This window comes from Tursiops truncatus, chromosome 14, assembly GCF_011762595.2.
Source record: "Tursiops truncatus isolate mTurTru1 chromosome 14, mTurTru1.mat.Y, whole genome shotgun sequence".
In the NCBI taxonomy this organism is placed as follows: domain Eukaryota; kingdom Metazoa; phylum Chordata; class Mammalia; order Artiodactyla; family Delphinidae; genus Tursiops; species Tursiops truncatus.
This window is the reverse complement of record NC_047047.1, coordinates 44,258,551-44,280,843: the sequence shown is the minus strand read 5'-3', so window position 1 is coordinate 44,280,843 and position 22,293 is coordinate 44,258,551. Positions and strand designations below refer to the sequence as shown.

At 35.8% G+C, this 22,293-nt stretch overlaps 1 protein-coding gene across 1 annotated transcript in view; it reads left to right on the top strand.

Annotated features, from left to right (window-relative positions):
- ACYP2 (acylphosphatase 2) overlaps positions 1-22,293 on the top strand; it is a 176,743-nt gene that overhangs the window by 10,035 nt on the left and 144,415 nt on the right. Inside the window, exons 2-3 of the mRNA XM_019943232.3 lie at positions 4,787-4,803; positions 6,321-6,430. Of these exons, the coding sequence (XP_019798791.1) occupies positions 4,787-4,803; positions 6,321-6,430 (127 nt within the window). The remainder of the gene's footprint in view (positions 1-4,786; positions 4,804-6,320; positions 6,431-22,293) is intronic.

The window sequence follows — 22,293 nt, the reverse complement described above, 5'->3', positions numbered from 1 at the left end:
ATTACTACAGGACAGTAAAACAGTTCACTTAAATATTTATCAGCTGGTTTTTCTTTCACTCATTTATTCAACAACTATGTGCCAAGCTCTGGTCTAGGTGCTGGGGACACAGTGTTGAACAAGACAGAAAAAAAAAAAACCACAAATAAATACCTAGTAATATCATATGGTAATCGGTTATGCATATCCAGGAAACATATAAGGATGCAGTGCTGTTTTAAATAAATTGGTCAGGGACTATTTCTCTATGGAGATGACATTGGTGCAGAGACATGAATGATGAGAAGGAGCCAGCAATGAGAAGATCAGGGGGAAGAGCAGTTCAGACAGAGGGAATAGTAAATGCAAAGGCCATGAGGCAGGAATATGCTTGGCATGTTGAGGGACACAAAGGAGAAAAATTTGGCTGGAATGGAATGAGCAGACAGGAGTCCTAAGAGATGAGACAGAGCATTAGAAAGGGGCCTGGAGGCTGTGGTAACCAGAACGTATTTTATTTTGAGTGTGATAGGGAGCCACCAGAGGGTTTTAAGCTGGGAAAGGAAGTGATTTGATTTTACTTAAGGAAAGAAAACCACCTTGGCTGCTTTATGGAGACTAGACTGTAGGAGGGCAGAACTAGACATAGGGAGACTAGTGAAGGGGGCCATTGCTGTGGATTAGTTGAGAGATTATGATAACTTGGACTAGGGTGTAAAAACATTTTTACCCATTTTTCTAGAAACAGTTGAAATAGAATTAAACTATTTTTTAGCAAGTCTTGAAAATGAAGTTTGGGGCTAGAAATAATTGGTAAAATGAGTGCAATGACATGGTTTTGAATATTTAACTATGCGTGGTATCCAAATAGGTCATGATCCTGATTTGGGGACTTTGCACATGCTCTTCCATCTTTAATGTTATTCCATTCTCATCATACTAATTTTTGCTCATCACTGAAGTATCAATGTCCCGTTTTCAATAAGCCTGCCCTAAAATTACCCAAGACTGGGTGGGTCATTTGTTTGTCCTGTGAACTCCCACTTGCATCCTGGTTTATACATCTTTCAACTCATAATTGTTCTATGTTTTATTTATTTTTAAAGTTTTATTTATTATTCTTTTTTCTTTTTTCCCCAGTTTTATTGAGATATAATTGCCATACAGTACTATATAAGTTTAAGGTGTACAGCATGATTTGACTTACATCATGAAATGATTATCACAATAAGTTTAGTGACTATCCATCATCTCGTATAGATACAAAATAAAAGAAAAAGGAATAAATATTTTTCCTTGTGATGAGAACTCTTATGAGTTACTCTCTTCACAACTTTCATATGTAACATAAGCATAAGTTAATTTTATTTATCATGTTGCACATCACATCCCTAGTACTTATTGATCTTATAACTGGAAGTTTGTACCTGTTGTCTTCTACATTTTAATTGCCATTTTACTTGTCTATCTTCCTCACTATACTGTAAGCTCCTAGATGGCAGGACTGTCTTATTTACTCATCTCATTCTCTGCAGAATTAGACAATGAATATTTGTTAAGTGAATAATCAGAATGTCTAAAAGTGTGCTTATTTTTTTAAAAAATATTTATTTATATATTTGGTTGCACCAGGCCTTAGTTGCAGCATGTGGGCTCCTTAGTTGTGGCATGCGAACTCTTAGTTGCTGCATGCATGTGGGACCTAGTTCACTGACCAGGGATTGAACCCAGGCCCCCTGCATAGGGAGCGCAGAGTCTTATCCACTGCACCACCAGGGAAGTCCCTAGTGTGCTTATTAAATATATGAATTGTGAGGCCTCCCTGTTGGCACAGTGGTTGAGAGTCCGCCTGCTGATGCAGGGCACACGGGTTCGTGCCCCGGTCCGGGAAGATAGCACATGCCGTGGAGCGGCTGGGCCCGTGAGCCATGGCCGCTGAGCGTGTGCGGCCGGAGCCTGTGCTCCGCATCGGGAGAGGCCACAGCAGTGAGAGGCCCGCCTACCGCAAAAAAAAAAAAATATATCTATATCTATATATATATATATATATGAGTTGCCTGATTCTTAGATTATGTCTGTGTGAAAAGAACATTTCATTAGCAGACTGGAGTAGGTAATTTCCTTAACCCTGCAATGTATTGGATAACTCTTAAAAATTCCTCAAATCCTGTCACCTTAAGCAAATGGCCTTTTTGTCATCAGTAAATAGATGGTGGAAGGGCTGCTGGGAATTCATAAATGTTGAAAGGATGTTGCTCTTCACCGGGGGTGGAGTGGGGTGGAGTATGGTGGAGTGGGCAGCTTGTTGTTAACCTCCCTTTCTGGCAGCTCCGGTGTTTCTGGCAGTAAGTAGTAAGGGTGGAGGGAGCAACCTAAGTGACAGGCTGCCTGCTCTGCTCCAGCACCAAATCCAGTTAGAGTGCAGGACAGGGTTTTTTGTCTTTTCATTGTCCATGGTTTCTTTCAAGTAGCGCTGTTGACTTGTAAAATAGCTGAGGCAATATTGACATGCAAGTACATGATTTATTACCAACACGAATTTGAACAGCATGAATGAGAAATGCATCAGACCTGCAGTACCCTACAAGATTGGAGTTTTCCCCTTTGCGATGCAATTCTTCACCTGAAATATAAATCCTTTTCAAACCTTTCCCAGACCTTCCTTTAAGGTGGAGCCAACCATTGATTCTAAACTTTAGCGGGCATAAAAATCACCTGGAGAGCGTGTTAAAATTGGATTCCAAGATGCAACCTGCAGAGTTTCTGATTCTTTAGTGCTGGGGAGGAGCTTGACAATTTGATTTTCTAAAAACCTCTCAGGTGATGCTGGTGCCTCTGGTTCATGGACCGGTCTGAATAGGAAAGAGCTGGACTATATGTTTCCAATTTCTGTTTACTTCAGTTGCATGTGCTTTCTTTTCTTAATGCTAACATCATTTGGGGCTGTTCACTGTTGAGAAACTCAGAGGGGAATATGCACAATAGGCCTGGACCCAAACTTTCAACTCTGCTTAGTCAGTGTCTTCTGGGATCCCCTCACTCCAGGAAAAAATGACTGCACACTTCTCCACAGTTCTGCCTGTTTTGTCTCTTCTACATGGTCTGGTTAACCTGAAGTTTCTCCTGAATTTTCTGCCCATTCCTTTTATATCTACTGACTCATGTCTTTCCCTCCATCTATATAACAGATTACCTTTCTGGTTCTTCTTCAGATCAATACTCCCCACTCATCCTTCCCTCACATTTATAGGTATCTTTTTTTTTTTTTCTGGTGCGCGGGCCTCTCACTGTTGTGGCCTCTCCTGTTGCAGAGCACAGGCTCCGGACGCGCAGGCTCAGTGGCCATGGCTCACGGGCCCAGCCGCTCTGCGGCATGTGCTATCTTCCCGGACCGGGACACGAACCCATGTCCCCTGCATTGGCAGGCGGACTCTCAACCACTGCGCCACCAGGGAAGCCCTATAGGTATCTTTTAAAATATTTTTTATAGCCCCATAAGAATTTCACTTGTGATACTATCCTGTCTTTTTTGCTCCACTACTCTTTTTTTCTTCGTATTCATTTGGTACCACAATACACTACCCTCAGGAAACAAATGATACTCCTTGTTATTACAAATCTGCTTACAAAACTACATAAAATTACCCAAGCCACGGATCTTGTCTTCTGTATCCTCTTAATCAGACTCAATTGCTGTTTGGAGAAGCAATATCTTTTGACCTCTCTGAGATTGATTTGATCTATCCCCTGTGATTTGCCTATTTTTTTTCTAATTTTTAAAAACTGAGGTATAATTTACATTCAGTAATATTCACCCTTTTTAGTATACAGTTCAATGAGTTTTGATAAATGCATACAGTCATGTAACCACCACCACTACCAGCACAACTGAGACATAAAACAGTCCAATCACCCCAAAAATTTCCCTCGTGCTCCTTTTCAGCGCCCCACTCCTTCCCACTCCCGCCCTTGGCAATCACAGATCAGTTTTCTGTCCCTGTAGTTTTGCCTTTTCCAGAAAGTGGAATTAAAATAGTAATGTTTTATTACATTTAAACTTGAATTTAGTACTTGTATTTAAAGAAGACATTCTATTTATTTATTTAATTTATTTATTTTTGGCTGCGTTTGGTCTTCATTGCTGCACATGGGCTTTCTCTAGTTGCGGCAAGCGGGGGCTACTCTTCGTTGCAGTGTGCGGGCTTCTCATTGCCATGGCTTTTCTTGTTGCAGAGCACGGGCTGTAGGCACATGGGCTTCAGTAGTTGTGGCACGCGGGCTTCAGTAGTTGTGGCTCACGGGCTCTAGAGTGCAGGCTCAGTAGTTGTGGTGTACGGGCTTAGTTGCTCCGTGGCAAGTGGGATCTTTCCAGATCAGGGCTTGAACCCGTGTCCCCTGCATTGGCAGGTGGACTTTTAACCACTGTGCCACCAGGGAAGCCCCTAAAGAAGACATTCTAAAATCTGAGGGTGGGTAAGTTTTATGCCAGCACACTCAACTGTTCTTGTAGTAATTATTTTGTTTTATTTAGCATTTTAAAATAGAAGGAATATGCAGTTTGGCGTTTCATTATACTTTGGTTTCAGAATATTATTCTTTTTCTTCAAAAATAACCTTCCTTTTTCTCTTTTTGTTTTAAAAGAAAAGAATTTTTAAAAAACACTTTCTGAATGCATTCAGATATTAAAGGTTTTGTTCATTTCATTTACTTACTATTTAATAAACTAGATGAAAGCTAAGTCAGGAAATATATACTTTTTTTAAAGGTAGACAACCTGACATTTCTTTTCATCTTTCTCTTATACAGGTGTTTGCTTCAGGATGGTAAGTCACCAATCTGTTTATTATTTTTTGCCATCTCCCTCCCACCCCCACTGTTATTTAGTCACAGAGACAGAGCAGTTATCTACTTAGTGCTAATCTATTGCTAATTTCCTGTCCTTGACAGTGAATGAAGAAATATTTGTATTTCTTTCAAGTTACTGGTTGAGATTTTTATTAAGGATGTCTTTTAAAAGTAGTCTATTAAAAACATTACAACCTTCCTGGTTTTCCGTTAATATTTCTATGAATTTCGAAAGTACCTCTCTTGGGGTGATCCAATTAAACATTTTGATTAGGTATATTTAATACACAGTATGGGGTCTTCCACTTGTTCTGGATGGAAGAATCTCTCCAGTCAACGGTACATATCTTGAATTGCAAAATGAGAAAAGCCCATTGTTGCACAAGGAAGTGGTTCCTAGGTTTTTAAAGTTAAAACCCCTTGCTGCCTTTTAGATATTTATTTTAAAATATTTATTTTAAAATACTTTTAAAATATCAATTTTTAAAATATAGTACTCCTTTCTTAAAGTTAAACGTGGCATGTATTTTCACCTACTGTTTGAGCTGGGAATCACTAGCTAGGTCTCTGTTCCTAACCTCTAAGGGTTCTAACAGGTTCCCACAAGTCAAGTCTCTGCCTTTTGAGATAGTCGCATCCCCTGGAGTTCAGATTGTCTCCTTTTTCACTGCTATCTGTGAAGGCGTGACATTTTCAGAACCCAGCCCTTCCAGCAATCCTAGCTATAATCATCTTGGTTTGCACTGCTTCATTTAGTTGGGGACGTGGAGTGTAGAGCTCTTGGTCACCCTGGGCTCCAAACAGGAGAAGAGCATGTTTCTAAAAAATGCTGGTATTCTGGCTCCACAAGAATTTTAGTGTGATGTAGTTAAAGTAATACAAAATAAAAATGTTTCTAGGTTTGCATGTGCTGGTAGCATAATTGAATTTGGAATCAGGAAAAGGAATTTTAAAAAACTATTACGAATAATAGGAGAAATAAATTTCCTCATAGGCAATTATAACAATTGCGTGGCAAGTCCAGAGTCAACAGAGAACACTGGAATCTTTTAATCCAATTCTTTATGTTGATCATAACTGGATATTTTTGCTCAGTGATTAAGAATCTCGGAGTGATCATCATTTGAAACCCAGATTGACGGTGTAATTTAGCATTAGCCAGTTGTGAGGGCAATGCAACTGAGCTTTATGGATTCCAAAACACATCATGGAAATTGTTTTCTGAAATAATTCCCACCATCAGTTTATTTTCTCATAACGTGCTTGTCTTTACTGAATGTGGAATTTAGCACACACACAAAAAATACCATTTAAACGAAAGTTTTTGTAAATATAGGTATTACTATGGGTCAACTACACAATCTTTGGCATAGACTATATTTTAAAGTAATCAGCTTTTTTGTGACCATACCTTTTTGAATGTTAGAATCAAGTATGTTGTAAATTCAGACCTTTGATGTTGGACTTCGTCTCTCTTGTTTTCTCCTGAAACCAGTACACCGAAGATGAGGCAAGGAAAATAGGGGTGGTTGGCTGGGTGAAGAATACCAGCAAAGGCACTGTGACAGGCCAAGTGCAAGGCCCCGAAGATAAAGTCAATTCCATGTAAGTAATAAGACTAATAACACACTCATGCAACTTATGAACTTATTTCAATGTTTGGTTGTACAATAAGAATAGAATTGATGGACCAAATTTAGTTTGTAGATTATCACTAAACCAACATGCTTTTAGGCAGACCAGCAAAGAAATTTTCAGAGTTGAGAGTGGAATTTCTACGTCTAGGAATGGATTTCCCGCTTGGGCAGGCCCTCAGAAAGAGCAGTAGCATCACTCTCCAATCTGTATGAAATGGGTTCTGTTCAGTCTCCTCTAATATGAGGGAAACATCCAGGGTCAAGTGTTTCTCATCAGAAGTGGTTGTGACAGAAGCATAGTGCTTTAGGATGGTTCTTGAAGTTCTTAAAGAGCCTGCAAGGCAAAAAGTTGCCATTTCCTTTGTATCGTTTAAGTATCTTATTTATCTAATTGTAATTTTATTTTTACTGTCAATGAAAGTGTGTTTGATGAGCTGTATAGTTACCATGATATGAGTCCTTGCAGTGCAAAGGAGATCAGATTCAGTTGTAGGGAAAAAAGTGCCTTGTGTACACAGTGTCATTTTCAAAGACATTATCTTTTCAGCTTCCTAATTGCCACTGCTCTCTGTAGTCTTATTTTTTAAATAAAAATTGCCCCTATTTATCGAGCATTTGCAACATGTTAGGTAATGTGCTAAACACTTTACATGGATTGTCTCATTTAATCTTCACAACATGTCTTACGAGGTAGCTACTCATTAATACCCAATTTACTTTATTATTTGCAATTTATCTTTGTTTTCTTTACTTAATGTTTTCAGATTTCAAGAGCAATACTTTTTTACTTGTTGTAATAAGTGAAGTAATAAAACATAGAGAGGTATAAAAGCAAAGTTAGTAATCGGCCCCTCCTTTCTACTTCCTTCCCCTTTATGTAACCTGAGCCAGTGGCTTTGTGAATCCTATCCAAAGCTTTCTTTTTCACTTAAAAATACTTAATTGTACGTTTAAAATTAGGGTTTTGCATGCTTTTACTGAAATAGAATACTTCATGCATATTTTTCTGTAACTAGTATTTTTTACTTTATGGATGTTCAACAATCAAGAAATATATAAGTACCAATTCCTTATTTTTTCTAATTTCTTTATGTATAGGTACATATTTGCATTTGTGCATAAACCATACCGCAACCTGAAGAGTGGGGTCCAAAATTCAATTTCATAAAATGTGGGGTAACGTTAATGGAAAAATTATCTTTTTCAGTAGGATGGTCACAAAATGCACAAATGAGAGGACTGTGAGCAACATTATACAGAACTAATAGTTCAGTGGATGAGAAAATGCCAGATGACTATGATATAGTTTGAGATTGGGGACCACATGGAGGATGGACGCTCATGCCAATCATGTTATACCCTAATCCATGTTGTAGCAAGTTTTTGATTAATTTCCTTAACATAATCATATATAAATTCTGCCCATTTTTCCTTTCCAACCCCTGCACACCCTTCTTCCCTGCCATGCTGCCAGTCATCTGTGTTAGCAACCTGTGTGTGTTTCCTTCCATGTTTGTCTCCATGTTTGCCTTTACACAACACACACACACACACACACACTTGGGTGTACATATATTTGGGGGTTTTGTTCAATGTTTGCTTTTTAAAAATGGGATTGTGGTGTATGCACCTCTCTGCATCTCACTTTTATTTTATTTTATTTTTTTTAATATAAATTTATTTATTTATTTATTTTTGGCTGTGTTGGGTCTTCGTTGCTGCGAGCAGGCTTTCGCTAGACCACTTTCACTGTGGCAGGCGGGGGCTACTGTTTGTTGCGGTGCGTGGTCTTCTCATTGCTGTGGCTTCTCTTGCTGTGGAGCACGGGTTCTAGGCATGTGTGCTCTGTAGTTGTGGCTCGTGGGCTTAGGTGCTCTGCAACATGTGGGATCTTCCAGACCAGGGCTCGAACCCGTGTCCCCTGCATTGGCAGACGGATTCTTAACCACTGCACCACCAGGGAAGTCCCTGCATTTCATTTTATCATTCAAAAATACATCCAGGAAAATCCCTCCAAGTCAAATGGTGTAACACTAATTCATTCTTTCTAATGGCTGCTTAATATTCTACAGTATAGATGTACCATTATTTATTACCTTATTGCTGGGAACTCATTTTGTTACTTTTTATTTTTTTCCACAATAAGAGCAATGATGCAATAAACATTTTATTGGTGATTTTATTTTTATGAGATAGATTTCTAGGAGTGTGATTTTGTTGGTTGAAGTGTCTTGCATACTTTTAATTTAAAAATATTTGCCTGACTGCTTTTCAGAACAGCTGTAAACAATTACATTTTTTTCTATTCATCCTGTTGGCAGTTGGTACTGTTGCACTCTCATTTTTCTTTTATCTGATTTGGTGTAGAGTGAGATATTATTTTTTTTTACTGTAGTTTGCATTTCTCTAATTGATAGTTAGTTGGAGCATCTTCATGCTATGTGGATTTGTTCTCATGGATTCCCTTTTCACATCCTTTACCAATTTTCTCACTGGATTGCTTGCCTCTTGCCAATTTTTAACAGCACTTTGTATACTGGTGATGACTACTAACTCATTATCTGTTATCTCTTTTCCAAGTATTCCCCAAATCTATCATTTGCCTATTAGTTTTGTTTATGGTAGCTTTTACAACATAAATTGTTTTTCATTTTTATAAACTTAGATATGGCTATCTTTTCTTTCTGGTTAAAAAACAGATTGTGTGTTGTTTCCTAGCTTTCCTTCTAACTTTTTGATGCTTTATTTATTACATTAGGCATCTACTCCATCTGGAATTTGTTTCTTATTTATAATATGAGATTGGAGACTATTTCCTACCAGATGGATAGGGAGTTGTGCCAGCACCATTTATTAAATAGTCACTCTTTCCCCATTGAATTGAGATATGTTTTTGTCAATATATTAAAATCTCATATAAACTGGATTTTATTTCTGGCTTTTCTGTTCTGGTCCACTGATTGATATATCTATTCCTATACTAATACTCCATATTGATTTAATTACAGTGGCTTTATAGTATATTTTCTTTCATTATTCTTTTTCATTCACTTTTTTGCTTTCTTGGGCATTTATTTTCTCTCTAAACTTTAAGATAATTTTATCTATTTAATTGGAATAATATATTTTTTTAACTTCCCTAATTGTCTTACAAATATGTTTTTTTAAAAAAGAAAACTTTCTTTTTTAAAACAGTTTTAGAGTTACAGAAGAATTGTGACAATAGTACAGAGGGTTTCCGTATACTCCTCACCCTTTCCCCATTAACATTTTACATTAGTATGATACATATGTTACAATTAATGAACCAGTATTGATGTACTGGGTATTAAGTAAAGTCCATAGTTTGTTCAGATTTCCTCAGCTTTTACCTAATGTCTCTTTTCTCTTTTAGGAGCCCATATTTTACTTGCTTTTTAATTGCACATTTTTATGACATAAGAGAATTGTTATTAAATCTTTCCATCTAAGAATATGGATATCTTTTCATTTGTTCAGATTTTAAAAATTATCCTTCAATGTGATTTTCTGGTTATCACCATCTAAGTTTTGTGCTTTTCTTGCAGAGTTTATTCCTAAGTATTTGCCTTAGTCAGTTTGGCTTCAGTAACAAAGCACCGTATAGACTGGGTGGTTTATAAACAACAGAAATTCTCAGAGTTATGGAGGATGGAAGTGCAAGATCAGGGTGCAAGCATGGTCAGGTTCTGGTGAGGGCCCTCTTCTGGGTTGCAGACTGTTGACTTCTCATTGTATTCTCCTATGGCACAAAGAGAGCTAGTTAGCTCTCTGGCCTGTTCTTATAAGGACACTAATCTCATTCATGAGAGTTCTATCCTCATGACCTAATTACCTCTCAAACACCCCACCTCCAAATACCATCACATTGGAGATGAAGTATCAAGCTATAAATTTGGGGAGGACCCAAACATTCATTCCGTAACAATATTTTATTGCTTTTTTTCACAATTATGTATGGAATATTTTTCCATTTTTGTTTCCGGGTATTTATGCTAGAATAAGGAAAGCCTAATGATGTTTGTATATTTATCTTATAGAGTTACCTTATCAAATATTCTCATTAATTGTACTAGATTTGATTGTTGTTTTTTTTGTAAACTATAGTCTATTAGATTTCCTAAGTATACAATTCTGTAGTTAGCCAAAATAGTGTCTCTTTTATCCAGTGTTTATTTCATTTGCTAGACCTCCTCACAGCAATGTTGAATAGTAATAGCCATAGCAAACATTCCTTTCTGGTTTCTGATTTTATTTGAAATGGCTTTATTTTTTCACCATGATGATGAAGAATGATGTTTGCTGTTGATTTTTGGTAAATAAACTTCATTACATTGAATTTCACTCTTGAATTCCTTGAATTAAGCTCTAGTTGGTCACAGTGTGTTATTCTCTTGAGTCATTGCTGAATACTGCTTCCCAATGTTTTATTTAGAAATTTTGCATCTGTACTTATACGTGAGATTATGGTTTCCTTTTTTTGGGGGGGGAGGGTTGTTACTGTATCAGGTTTTGGTGTTAAAAGTTCTGCTGGTTCATGAAATGTATTAGGAAGTTTCCCTTTTCATTCATTCTGGAATAATTTAAATAATACTGGGATTACTGTTCTTAGGTTAGCTGAAATAAGTTATGAAATCACTTGGTCCTGGTGCTTTCTTAATGATAGGCCTTTAATCACCTTTCCAATCTGGTCTATTGTAATTGGTGTATTTGGGTTTGCCACTTGTTCCCAGATTCATTTATATTTTGCTAGGAAATTATCCAATTCTTTTTTGAAATTATCTACTTGTCCTAGGGTTTCAAATTTGTGGTTATAGATTTTATAGTTTTTAAAATCTCTTCTGTATCTGTGTTTATATCTCCTTTGAAAATTCCTAATCTTATATAGTTTTATTCTCTCCTCATTTTTCCTTAATCAGTCTCGGAAGAAATTTATCTATTTTATTGGTATATCTTAAAAGGCAGCTTTTGGATTTATTGATCATTTCTACTTTTTTGGTTTTCCATTCCTTAATTTCAACTTTTATCTTTATTAATTCCCTCTTTTTTATTTCTTTGCTGCTTGGTCTCTAAGTCTTCAACATGAGTGGTAGTTGCCTTTAATTTTAGCCTTTTTACATTAAAGATGGTAATTTGGCATTTACCCTAAACACATCTTTTGAGTTCTTCCATAGATTTTGGTAAAAAGTCTTCTTTTCATTGCTTTCTGGAGAGTTTGTATTTTCATGTTTTATTTCCTCTTTGAGCAAATATCCAATGGTATTCTGTGTATGTGTTTTTTAAGCTTCCAGTGGTTATGTTTTTTTAGTCACCTTTTATTACTTACTTCTATTTCTATTTAATGATGATCAGAGAATGGGGCCTAGAAGATCTCTACTTTGAAAAAATTGTTAAACCTTTCTGATGATGTGATTTATTTTGGATAGATCAATTAGGATGGGTGATCCGATTAGGATGCTTTAGGTTGCAAGAAATAGAATATCTGTTAAAAGTAGCTTAATGAAGCGGCTGATTTTTCTCACTTTCCAAAAAACTGGGGCAGGTAGTTCCAGGGTTGGTCCAGTTGCTCCATTATATTAGGGTTCTGGGGTCAGTTTCTCTGGGACCCTCCTGACCTATCTGTTCTGCTTGCCTGCAAGTCCTTCACACCCTCACAGGGTCAATTCAAAGCAGGAAGAATGTGAGACTTTTTCCCTTCTCTTTTAAGAGAGGAAATTCTTAAAAGACCCTGGCAGATTGCTCTACAGGTTCCATTGGACAGAGCAAGGTCACAAGCCTATGCCCTGGCTTCAAGTGATATTAGGGAAGTATCTGGCATTTTTAGCTTTCCTTCTAACAAGTGGGATTTGGCATCAAGAAGGAAGAGAGAGAGAGGAATGGATGTTAGGGAGACACCCAATGATGTTTGCTGTAAAAGAGACCTGAAAGGAACATATATTCTCTTTCTGAGGCATATGAGATTTCATCTCTCTCTCTCTCTCTCTCTCTCTCTCTCTCTCTCTCTCTCTCTCTATCTATCTATCTATCTACCTATCTGTCTTTGAATGTGTTGATTATGTTATTCCATTCCAGTATTTTTTGACAACTAAATCCATTTAATTATGAAAGAGGTGTATTTTGTTTTTGTTTTTCGGGTTTTTTTTGGCCATGCCGCACCACACCCAGCTTGTGGGATTTTAGTTCCCCGACCAGGGACTGAACCCAGACCCTCGGCAGGGAAAGCGTGGAGTCCAAACCACTGGACCGCCAGGGAATTCCCATGAAAGAGGTGTATTGAAGTCTTTCTGTATAACTGTATTTTCATCGTTATCATTGCAGTTTAATTTTTCTTTACATTTCTTGCTATTGTGTTGTTTGATACTACAGATATGACTTGTGTCATCTTCATAAACAGTGTCTTTTTTCATTACATAGTGTTTGTCTTTATACATTTTAATGCTTTTAAATCTAATTTATACCTTGCTACTCCCTCTTTCTTTTAAATTTACATTTCATTGGTATTTCTATGTTTACCTTTATATTTTTATCCACTCTTGATCATTTTAAGGGTGCTTTTAATAAACAACATAGAGCTATGTTTTGTTGTTTAACACATTTTGAAAGTTTTTCTCTTTTAATGTCAGAGTTCACTCTTTTCAAATTTAGTATAATAATTGGTTTGTACACAAACTTGGTTTCTTCATATTTAGTATAATAGTAGTTTGTAACAATTTTATTCTTCTATGTTACTTTACTATTATTACTTTTAGTTTTAATCATCAATACACTTTTTCTATAGTGAACTACAACACATATATAGAAAAATGCATAAGATATTAATGTGCAGGTTGATGAATTAGTATAAAGCAAAGATCTTTCTCCTGCAGTATCACCTTGGATCAAATGTCCATGGATCATATGCATGGGTCTGTTTTTCTGGATTCTCTGTTCTGTTTCATTGGTCTGTTTGTCTATCCTTGCACCACTACCATGCCATGTTAATTATTTTAGCTTTATCATAAGTCCTGGCATCCGGTAGACAAGTTATTCTAACTCTTTGTCAAGGTTGTGTTGGCCATTCCAGTACCTTCCATTACCAAGTAGATTTTAGATCAAGTTGTCAAGTTCCACGAAACAACCTGTTGACTTTTGACTGAGATTGCACTGAATGTAAAGATAAATTTAGGGAGAATTTATGTTATAAATGTGATAAATCTCTCATTTATTTTGTTCTTCTTGAACTCTCTCAATAGTATATTATAATTTTCTGCATAAAAGTCTTGCATATTTCCTCCCGAGGTATTTGATAGTTTTGATGCTATTATAAATGCTATCTTCTTAAGCATTTTTCCTGTTTATTGCTAATATATAGAAAATCAATTGAGTTTTGTGTATTGCCTTATTTCCAGTGACTTTGCTAGACTGACTTGTTGATTCTAATAATTTACATGAAGAATCTTTTGAATTTATTGTTTTGAATATTATCTGAGGATAATGAGAGTTTTATTTTTTCCTTTCCTATTCTTTCACCTTTTATTTCTTTTCCTTGCTTCACTACACTGATTAGGACTTTAAGTATTTAAATATTGTGCAGAGGTAGTAGTAATAATTGGCATCCATGTCTTGTTACTGATCTCAAACTTTCAACATTTTACTTTTAAATAGTATACTTGGTAAAAGTTTTTTTGTAGGTACTATTTATCAGATTATTAAAATTTCCTTCTACTTTTAAAATCACAAATGGATACTGCATCCTAACAAATACTTTTTCTATATCAATTAATATGATGATATGATTTTTCTCCTTTATTCTGTTATTGGGACAAATTATATTGATTGATATTCTAATATAATCAGTACTATATTCCTGGAATAAACTCAAATTAGTCATGACTGATTTTCCTTTTTATATATTGCTGGATATTGTTTGCTCACATTTCGTTTAAGATTCTTACATGTATGTTCACATGAGAGATGGGTCTGTAATTTTCCTTTCTTATAATGTCAAAGTTAAGTTATGTTTATCTAGAATTTTTATAATATTGATATTATTCTGTAAATAGTAGAATTCATCACCAATTAATTCTGGGCCTGGAGTTTTCTTTGTCCCAATGTTTTAAATTACAGATTGAATTCCTTTAACACTTATAAGACTTTTCATATTTCCTTTTCCTTTTGTCAATTTTGGTAAGTTGTATTTAAAAAAAAATTGTCCATATTTTCTAAATTTCCAATCTATCGGCATAAAATCTTATTATCTTTTTAATATTGCAGTATGAATTGTGCTGTTGACCTTTAATTTCTGGCATTAGTTGTCTGGGCTTTTTTGTTTGTTTTTTTTCTCCCTAGGCCTTTATCAGTCAATATTCTTAGTCTTTCAAAGAATCAACCTCTGCCTTTGTTGATCCTTTCTATATATGATGTTTCCTGTTTCATTAATTTTGTTGTTATAATTTTGCTGCAATTATTTTCTTCCTTCAATTTTCTTAGTTAGTTTGTTGCTCTTTTTTCTAACTTTTTGAGATGGATGCTTAGTGAATTGATTTTTTAGCCTTTCTTTTTAAAATATATAGCATTTTTAAAGCCATTTTAAAAGCCAATTTGCTTTCTAAGCACTGTTTTATCTGTATCTCATAAGTTTTTATATACAGTTTAAAAAATTTTTTCAAGATATATTCTAATTTTCAGTGTAATTTTCTGTTTGACCTATCAATTATGTAGAAATATATTTATTAGTTTCTAAATATATCTAGCTTTCCTAGGTATCTTTTTGTTATTGATTTCTACCTAATTACCTTATAATCAGAGAACATCCTGTATATAATTTCAATCCTTTGAAGTTTGTTGAGACTGTTTTTATGGCCCAGTATATGATCATTTTTATAAAACTTCTCTATGCCTTACAAAGAATGTATATTCTGTAATCATTGGATATAGAGTTCTGTATGTTCATTAAATCAAATTTGCCATATCATATTATGTAAAACCCATACTGGGTTTGTTTTTGACTGCTTGTCCAGTTATGATTGTGGACTTGCTTCTTTTATTCTGGTAGATTTGTCAATTTTTTCTATATATCTTTTGAGTCCATGTTATTTTTTTTTTTTTTTTTTAATTTTTTTTGTGGTACGCGGGCCTCTCACCGTTGTGGCCTCTCCCGTTGTGGAGCACAGGCTCCGGACACGCAGGCTCAGTGGCCATGGCTCATGGGCCCAGCCACTCTGCGGCATGTGGGATCTTCCCGGACCGGGGCACGAACCTGCGTCCCCTGCATCGGCAGGTGGACTCTCAACCACTGCGCCACCAGGGAAGCCCTTGAGTCCATGTTATTTGATGCATGCAAATTTAGACCTGTTGTAGTCTCCTGGTGACTTAAGCCTTCTATCATTGTAAAGTGTTTCTCTCTATCTTTAATAATGCTTTTTGCCTTAAAGTTACTTTATCTGATATTAATAGAGTTATACAAGCTTAATTTATGAATGTGTTTGAATAATTTCCCGTTGTTTCATTTTCAATGTTTCTTTCTCATTATGTTTTATATGTGTCCATTTTAAACAGCATATAGTTGGTTTTTTTTCTTTATGTAGTCATATAACCTTTGTTTTCAAATTAGACTGTTTAGTTCATTTAAGCTTAATGGAATTACTGGTATATTTAGAATTAAATTTATATCTTACTGTGTTCTTTCCACTTGTTTTATCAGTTCTATGTTTCCTCTTTCTAGCCTTCATTCGGATTGAATATTTTTTATTATTCTTTTTTTCTCTATTAGTTTAAAAGTTGTATATTCTTTTATTCTCTTACTAGTGCTTTTCCTGGAGATACAACATACAACCATAACATATCAAAATTTGATATTAATTTAGGCCTTTATTCTTTTTTCCAACAATGCAAGATCTATAGCACCTTTTAAGGCCATTTATCTGCCTATTTACTTAGATGCTATAGTGGTGTATTTTAATGATCTATTTTAAAGTTCATAAGACATTATTTTTAAAAGTCAGTATTTGGCGGGTTTCCTATAGATTTGCCATTTTTGTTGCTCTTTTCCCTCCTAAATTCTCTGGGCTTCTGTGTAGGAATATTTCCATTCTGCCAAAAGAATGTTCTTTAGTATTTTCTTTAATTTGGGCCTGCTGGTGATGTGTTACCTGAGAACTGTGTTTCAGTTTTTGTCTCTGTGTGTTTTTATTTTACCTTCATTCTTGAAAAATATCTTTGTTGTGAGTAGAATTCTAACATGCCACTTATTTTTTTCAGTTCCTTATGGATACCATGAGAGTGTCTGGCATCCATTGCTTTGTTTGAAGCTGGCTGTTGGTTTTACTCTTTGCTTCTTTAAAGTAACTTAGCTGCATTTAAGACAGCAACGATAGTAAAATTGCCAGTTTATGATTTGCAATAATAAATATAACATTAAGCCTGTCAGGTTTAGGTGATTTTCTCCAGTAATATTTAGTTCTCTGGGTACAGATGCAGAGAAGGCAGGAGGTAGGGTTCATTCCAGAGCTGGTTGTTGCCAGCTACAAAAAACAGAAGTGATAGAGCAGGGGCTTACGGATATTTACAAGGGTGTGAATAGAATGATGAATCCCGGAATCTAGTTTGGACAAGAAGAGAAATGAACTGGGAGGTAATTGACGGGCAGTGAGAAGTGATTGCCTTATTCAGTTTTGGATCTAAGCATATGGAACAGCTGTCAGTACTGTTTTCTTGCACAATGCAATCCTAGAATCAGTGGAATCAGTATAAAGGAAGGGATGAAATGGGAGATGTGAAACATCCCTGATGTTGCTTAACCCACTGTGACTGATGATCCAGGGTAGATGGGCTCTTTCAAAAACTGACTTTTTCTGTGTCCAGTGGTTCTATAACTTAATCGGAGCATTGCTAAGTGGAAATTCCTCCAGGCGTTTGAAAGATTACTGAAATTTTGCCCATTTCTATGTTGTCATGATTTTCTTTCTTTCTTTCTTTTTTTTTTTTTACTGCTTTTTACTATGGGATAGTCAAACATATACAGGACAATGAACCAACCCCACGTGTCTATTACCCAGTTTCAAAAACAATATCTGACAATCTTGTTTCACATATTCCTCCAACTTTTCTTTTGTTTTTGTTATTGTTAGACTTCTTGACGCAGATTTCCTGCATCATATTATTCACTGGTAGGTTACCTTGAAAGGTACGAAACAGCCAATGTTGGACAAAATTTTGAGCTATAAAACAGTAATTTCATATTGTTCAATCTAATACTTTACTATTTTTCTCTAAAAGAAACTCTATATACTTATCAATCTATTTTTCTAACCCCCACAGAAGATCTACCTCCAAATGTCAAAGTGCATCTCATAACCTATCAGTTATACTTTTCCCTGGAAGCTTGTCTTCCTCCCAGTCTGGGTCTAGACCTGATGAACAGCATTCATTCTGATGTTTAGCCTCTTGCCCCTTTCCTGGAGCAGGTTTCTGTTTCCTCAATTACATGTTTTCATTCCCTTGATTTAGTCCCTTATTTTGTTGACACAATTCTCTGTAAGCTTCCCCCAAAAAGGTGCCTGAGAGACAAAAAGTTTCTATCCTTCATCTGCCTGCCTTCATCTGTCCTCATACTTGTTTGTTGGAGCTGTAAAATTTTATGCTGAAAATTATCTTCCACTCAGGACTTTGAAGGCATAATTCCATGACTTGCTTTGCTGTTGAGAGATTTGATGTCATTCTCATACAAAGGTTTGGGAGCTATACCTGTTTGTTCCTCTCAGAAAGCTTTTTAGATGTTCAGTTTCTTCCTCTTTTTCTGCATTTTCAAAATCATCTGCCTTCATGCATGTTTTAATTTCACTTTAGATGTTGGGGTCTTGGAGGAGGAGAATTAATGTCTTCCTTTGACAATTTCTTTCTCTCTCTCTTCTTGGCTCTCCTCTTTTGAAATTTCTATGTCACCCTGATTCTCTAATTTTCAACTTTTCTCACCTAGTCCTCAAACTTTATTTTCTGGGAAATTGCCTCAACTTCATCTTCCAACCTTCCTTTAATTTTGTTTGTTTCTGCTGCAATATTTTGATTATTTCTACTTCATAGCACCTTGTTCTTATTCATTTTTTTCCCATATTTCTCTGAGGATAATGTGTTTTTCTTTTTGCTGTTTTCTTCTGCTTTTTGTGTTGTTTTTGTTTCCTCTAAGTTTTTTTTTTTTCCTTTCACCCCTCCTTGCCTTTTCTTTTTTTCTGTTTGCTTTGCTTCTCTCTTTCATACCCAGGCTTTCCCTACAATCATATTTTCAGTGACTTACTCATAAATATGAACAGACAGCCAAGAATAAACAGCAATAAACAGACTTTTAAGGAAATTTTCCAACATGTAATAGTAAACTTGTTGGCTTGAGGAATGGTGGTGACTGATGGAGAGCTGGCTTTTTGTTGGGGAAGCTCCAAATGCTAAATCTGTAGGTCTTGTCTTCTGCAGTCCTTGGTGCCTCCAAATCCTGAGTCTACTGTGGGTTCCATGAGGTGAGCTGACTTGCATCTCATTGTTTTTGCTTCTGCAAGTACTTGGGTTGTAGCATCCTTTGTTTTTCTGTGTAGTTACTCCTCCATCTGCTTTCCTTCTAATTTGTTGAAATCTCTTGTTCATATTATAGTTTTGTATCCAGTAGGAATGTTTTCAGCTGCAGGTTAGTAGAAAACCATATTGAAAATGAATATGACAAATAGGAGTTCATTTTTCTCAGTAACAAGAAGAAGTCTGGAGGTAGATGGTTACTGGCCTTGGTTAAGTAGCTCAGTGGTATGAGTGCCAATGTCTCTGTGATTCTCTTGGCCTTTCCCTAAATGGCCAAAATAATGAAAAGTGCAGCTGCACATAATATCCACTATTAAGTCAGGAAGAAGGCAGGAAAGGGTAAGGATTGTGTTGCATTTCCTAGTTGCTCCTTGCTGCAAAGATAACTGAGATATCAGTTTGACATATTGATGCCCTGAACAAAATTGGTGTTCTCTTGGCCAGGAAGAAGGGCAGGGGAATGGGTACTAGGTAGTTAATGAATGATGTCTGTTATATATTTCATATTCTGATGCTATCATTTGAATGGGGTTTCAGGTAAAAGGAAATGAACCTGCCATGTTTAATGGCACTGTAAAGATTAAGTGAGAAAATCCATGTGAAGCACTCAGCACAGTGTGTGGAACATAATGAATAATCAATAAACATTCCCTATCATGAGATGACCTAGGGTGTTCCATCTTTGCACATGTTGTTTTAGTGGCAGTTAGACTGTCCAGGTGAATGTGCCACTAGGCTCTTAGATATATGGGGCATCCCTGCAGTGAAACCGGGCTAGAGAAACAAATTTGGTTGTCATCAGTATGTGGATAGTGTTTGAAATCACATACATGGATGAGATTACCCAGGGAGAGCTTTTGTGATGACAAGCAAGCAGGAAGCAGACACCATGAGATTGTAAGTCAAACTCAACAAACATTATGAATTGGGATGTCATTACAAATAAAAATATTTATACTTTAAAGAATGAATTTATTCCTCTAGTATCTACTATGTACAATATACTGTTTAAGGTACTGAATTATCAAAAAAATTAAACTACGGTAAGTTACAGAAATGGGTTGTAAAGTCAGACCAAATGTGGTGCATTTATAGCTCTATAGATATGGACTTTTTTCTTCTAGTTATTAAAAACATTTTTTTTAGGATTCTATGACAATAAGTCATGGAAATTAGAGCTAAATTTCTTTAAAAACATGGATGTGGTTTCTTCCCAAGTTACTGAAATGTGGAATACAACAAGGAACATCATTTAGAGGTTGCCTGGCTATGACTGTAGCAGCCATGCTCTGTTCTTGCTAACAAGCCAGCAGCATCAAAGGACACACTGCAGATGTGTGTATGTTTTCTTCCCCTTTTGTGCTTCATTTTCTCTGAAAAAATAACTGATGGTTTTCTTTTGTAATTTGCAGTATATGATTCCAATTGTAGAGGTAAGTTCTGCCAACATTTTTTGATGTGTAGGAACCATTTTGAATTTATTGTTTTATTAAGCCTACTTTTATTTTCAAAATGAAACAAAAATATTTTCTATTTCTTGGTAATCATTTTAAATTAATGTATAGAGTTATGACACTGGGAATAAACCATTGGCTATATCTACACACAATATATTTTTCTTAAAGACTAAATGGTAATTTTGTCAAAACAAAACCCCCAGAAAACTAAAAACATTTGTATTTGGAGACAGTGAGCCAAATTCTAAAATTAAAATTCCATCTTGATTACTATATATTTTGAAAACCATATGTCATGTATCTGTACTCTGCACTTCAAAGGATAGTTATTGGACTGGAGTATGTATACAACAGGATGATCAGTTGGTCGCATAGTCTGGAAAACTATGTCATAACAGGAGGAATGCTTGAAGGCGTGGGGGATATTTAGACTGGAGAGAGTACTACTTGAGGGAATCATGATTGTTTACTTCAAGTATTTGAAGGGCTGATACATGTCAAAGGATAAATGTTCTCTTGTTTCAGAAGGCAATATTTTGTTTATAGCAATGGGTGAATTTGCTTATTTCAGTGCCCCCGACAAAGAATTTTCCTGTAAAGGTGTCTAATGTATCTAAAGGAATTTTATAAATAACTGGGAGGGGTCTATATCAGCGGTTGGCATACTGTGGCTTTCTGGCCAGACCTGGCCTACTTCCTGTTTTGTAAATAAAGGTTTATTGGAGCACAGTCATGCCCATTTGTTCCTGTTTTGTCTGCTGTTGCTTTTGAGCTACAATGGCAGAGTATTTGCAACAGAGACTGGATGGGCACAAAATCTAAACTGTTTACTGTCTGGCCTTTTACAGAAAAAATTTTCAGACTTCTGGTGTAGATAACAGTCAAAGGTGTTATAGACTATCTGACTCATTGGATAGTAAGTTAGTATAGGTGACCTCAAAGATCCTGTCCATAAGATTCTATGGCTCTATACAGAGACAATATATATTTACTTAAAATGTGTTCATGGTCTGAGTCAGAAGTAGAATAGATGTATTCACCAACATAGTTGTATTTATCTCTTCCAAAGATAGCATTTGTATGAAATGTGAAATTTTAACAGCATTTTGCTTTACCTATGAAATGCCATTGTTTTAAATTTCCAGCTGTTACAGTAGTGGATTGGAATGAAGTAATGGATTTCATGAATAATTAGGTAGTGTCTTATTCAAAGTTATTTAATATTTGTAAAAATAAGTTTTCTCTGACAGACCATTAGTGGCATGAATTTCTGTTACCAGACTTGTTAGTTTTTCCTAACTTTTTCATCTGAGAATCTCAAAGCACTTTGCTAATATTTTTATACCTTATTCATTGAAGTCCTTCATACACAAATAGTGTTATTAAGAAAGTTCCGTTAGATGTTCTATTTGTGTGTATGTATGTGTGTGTGTGTGTGTGTGTGTGCATGTATGTTTTCCACTGGATGTTCTATGGAAATAGAGAAGACTTGGACAGTTTTCAGGAGAACAAAAATTCATTGAGGAGATGTAATTTTGGAAAAAAGTTTAGTATAACCTATTTGACGTAAATTACTCTAATGGAAAACTAGAAACTGAAAAATATCTATAGTAGAGTCGGAGATCTAATATCAGGTTTTAGACCTCAAATTCTAAGTCATTCAAAGTGAGAGAGTGGCATGGTCATATATACACTACCAAATGTAAAATAGATAGCTAGTGGGAAGCAGCTGCATAGCACAGGGAGATCAGCTAGGTGCTTTGTGACCACCTAGAGGGGTGGGATAGGGAGGGGGGGAGGGAGGGAGACACAAGAG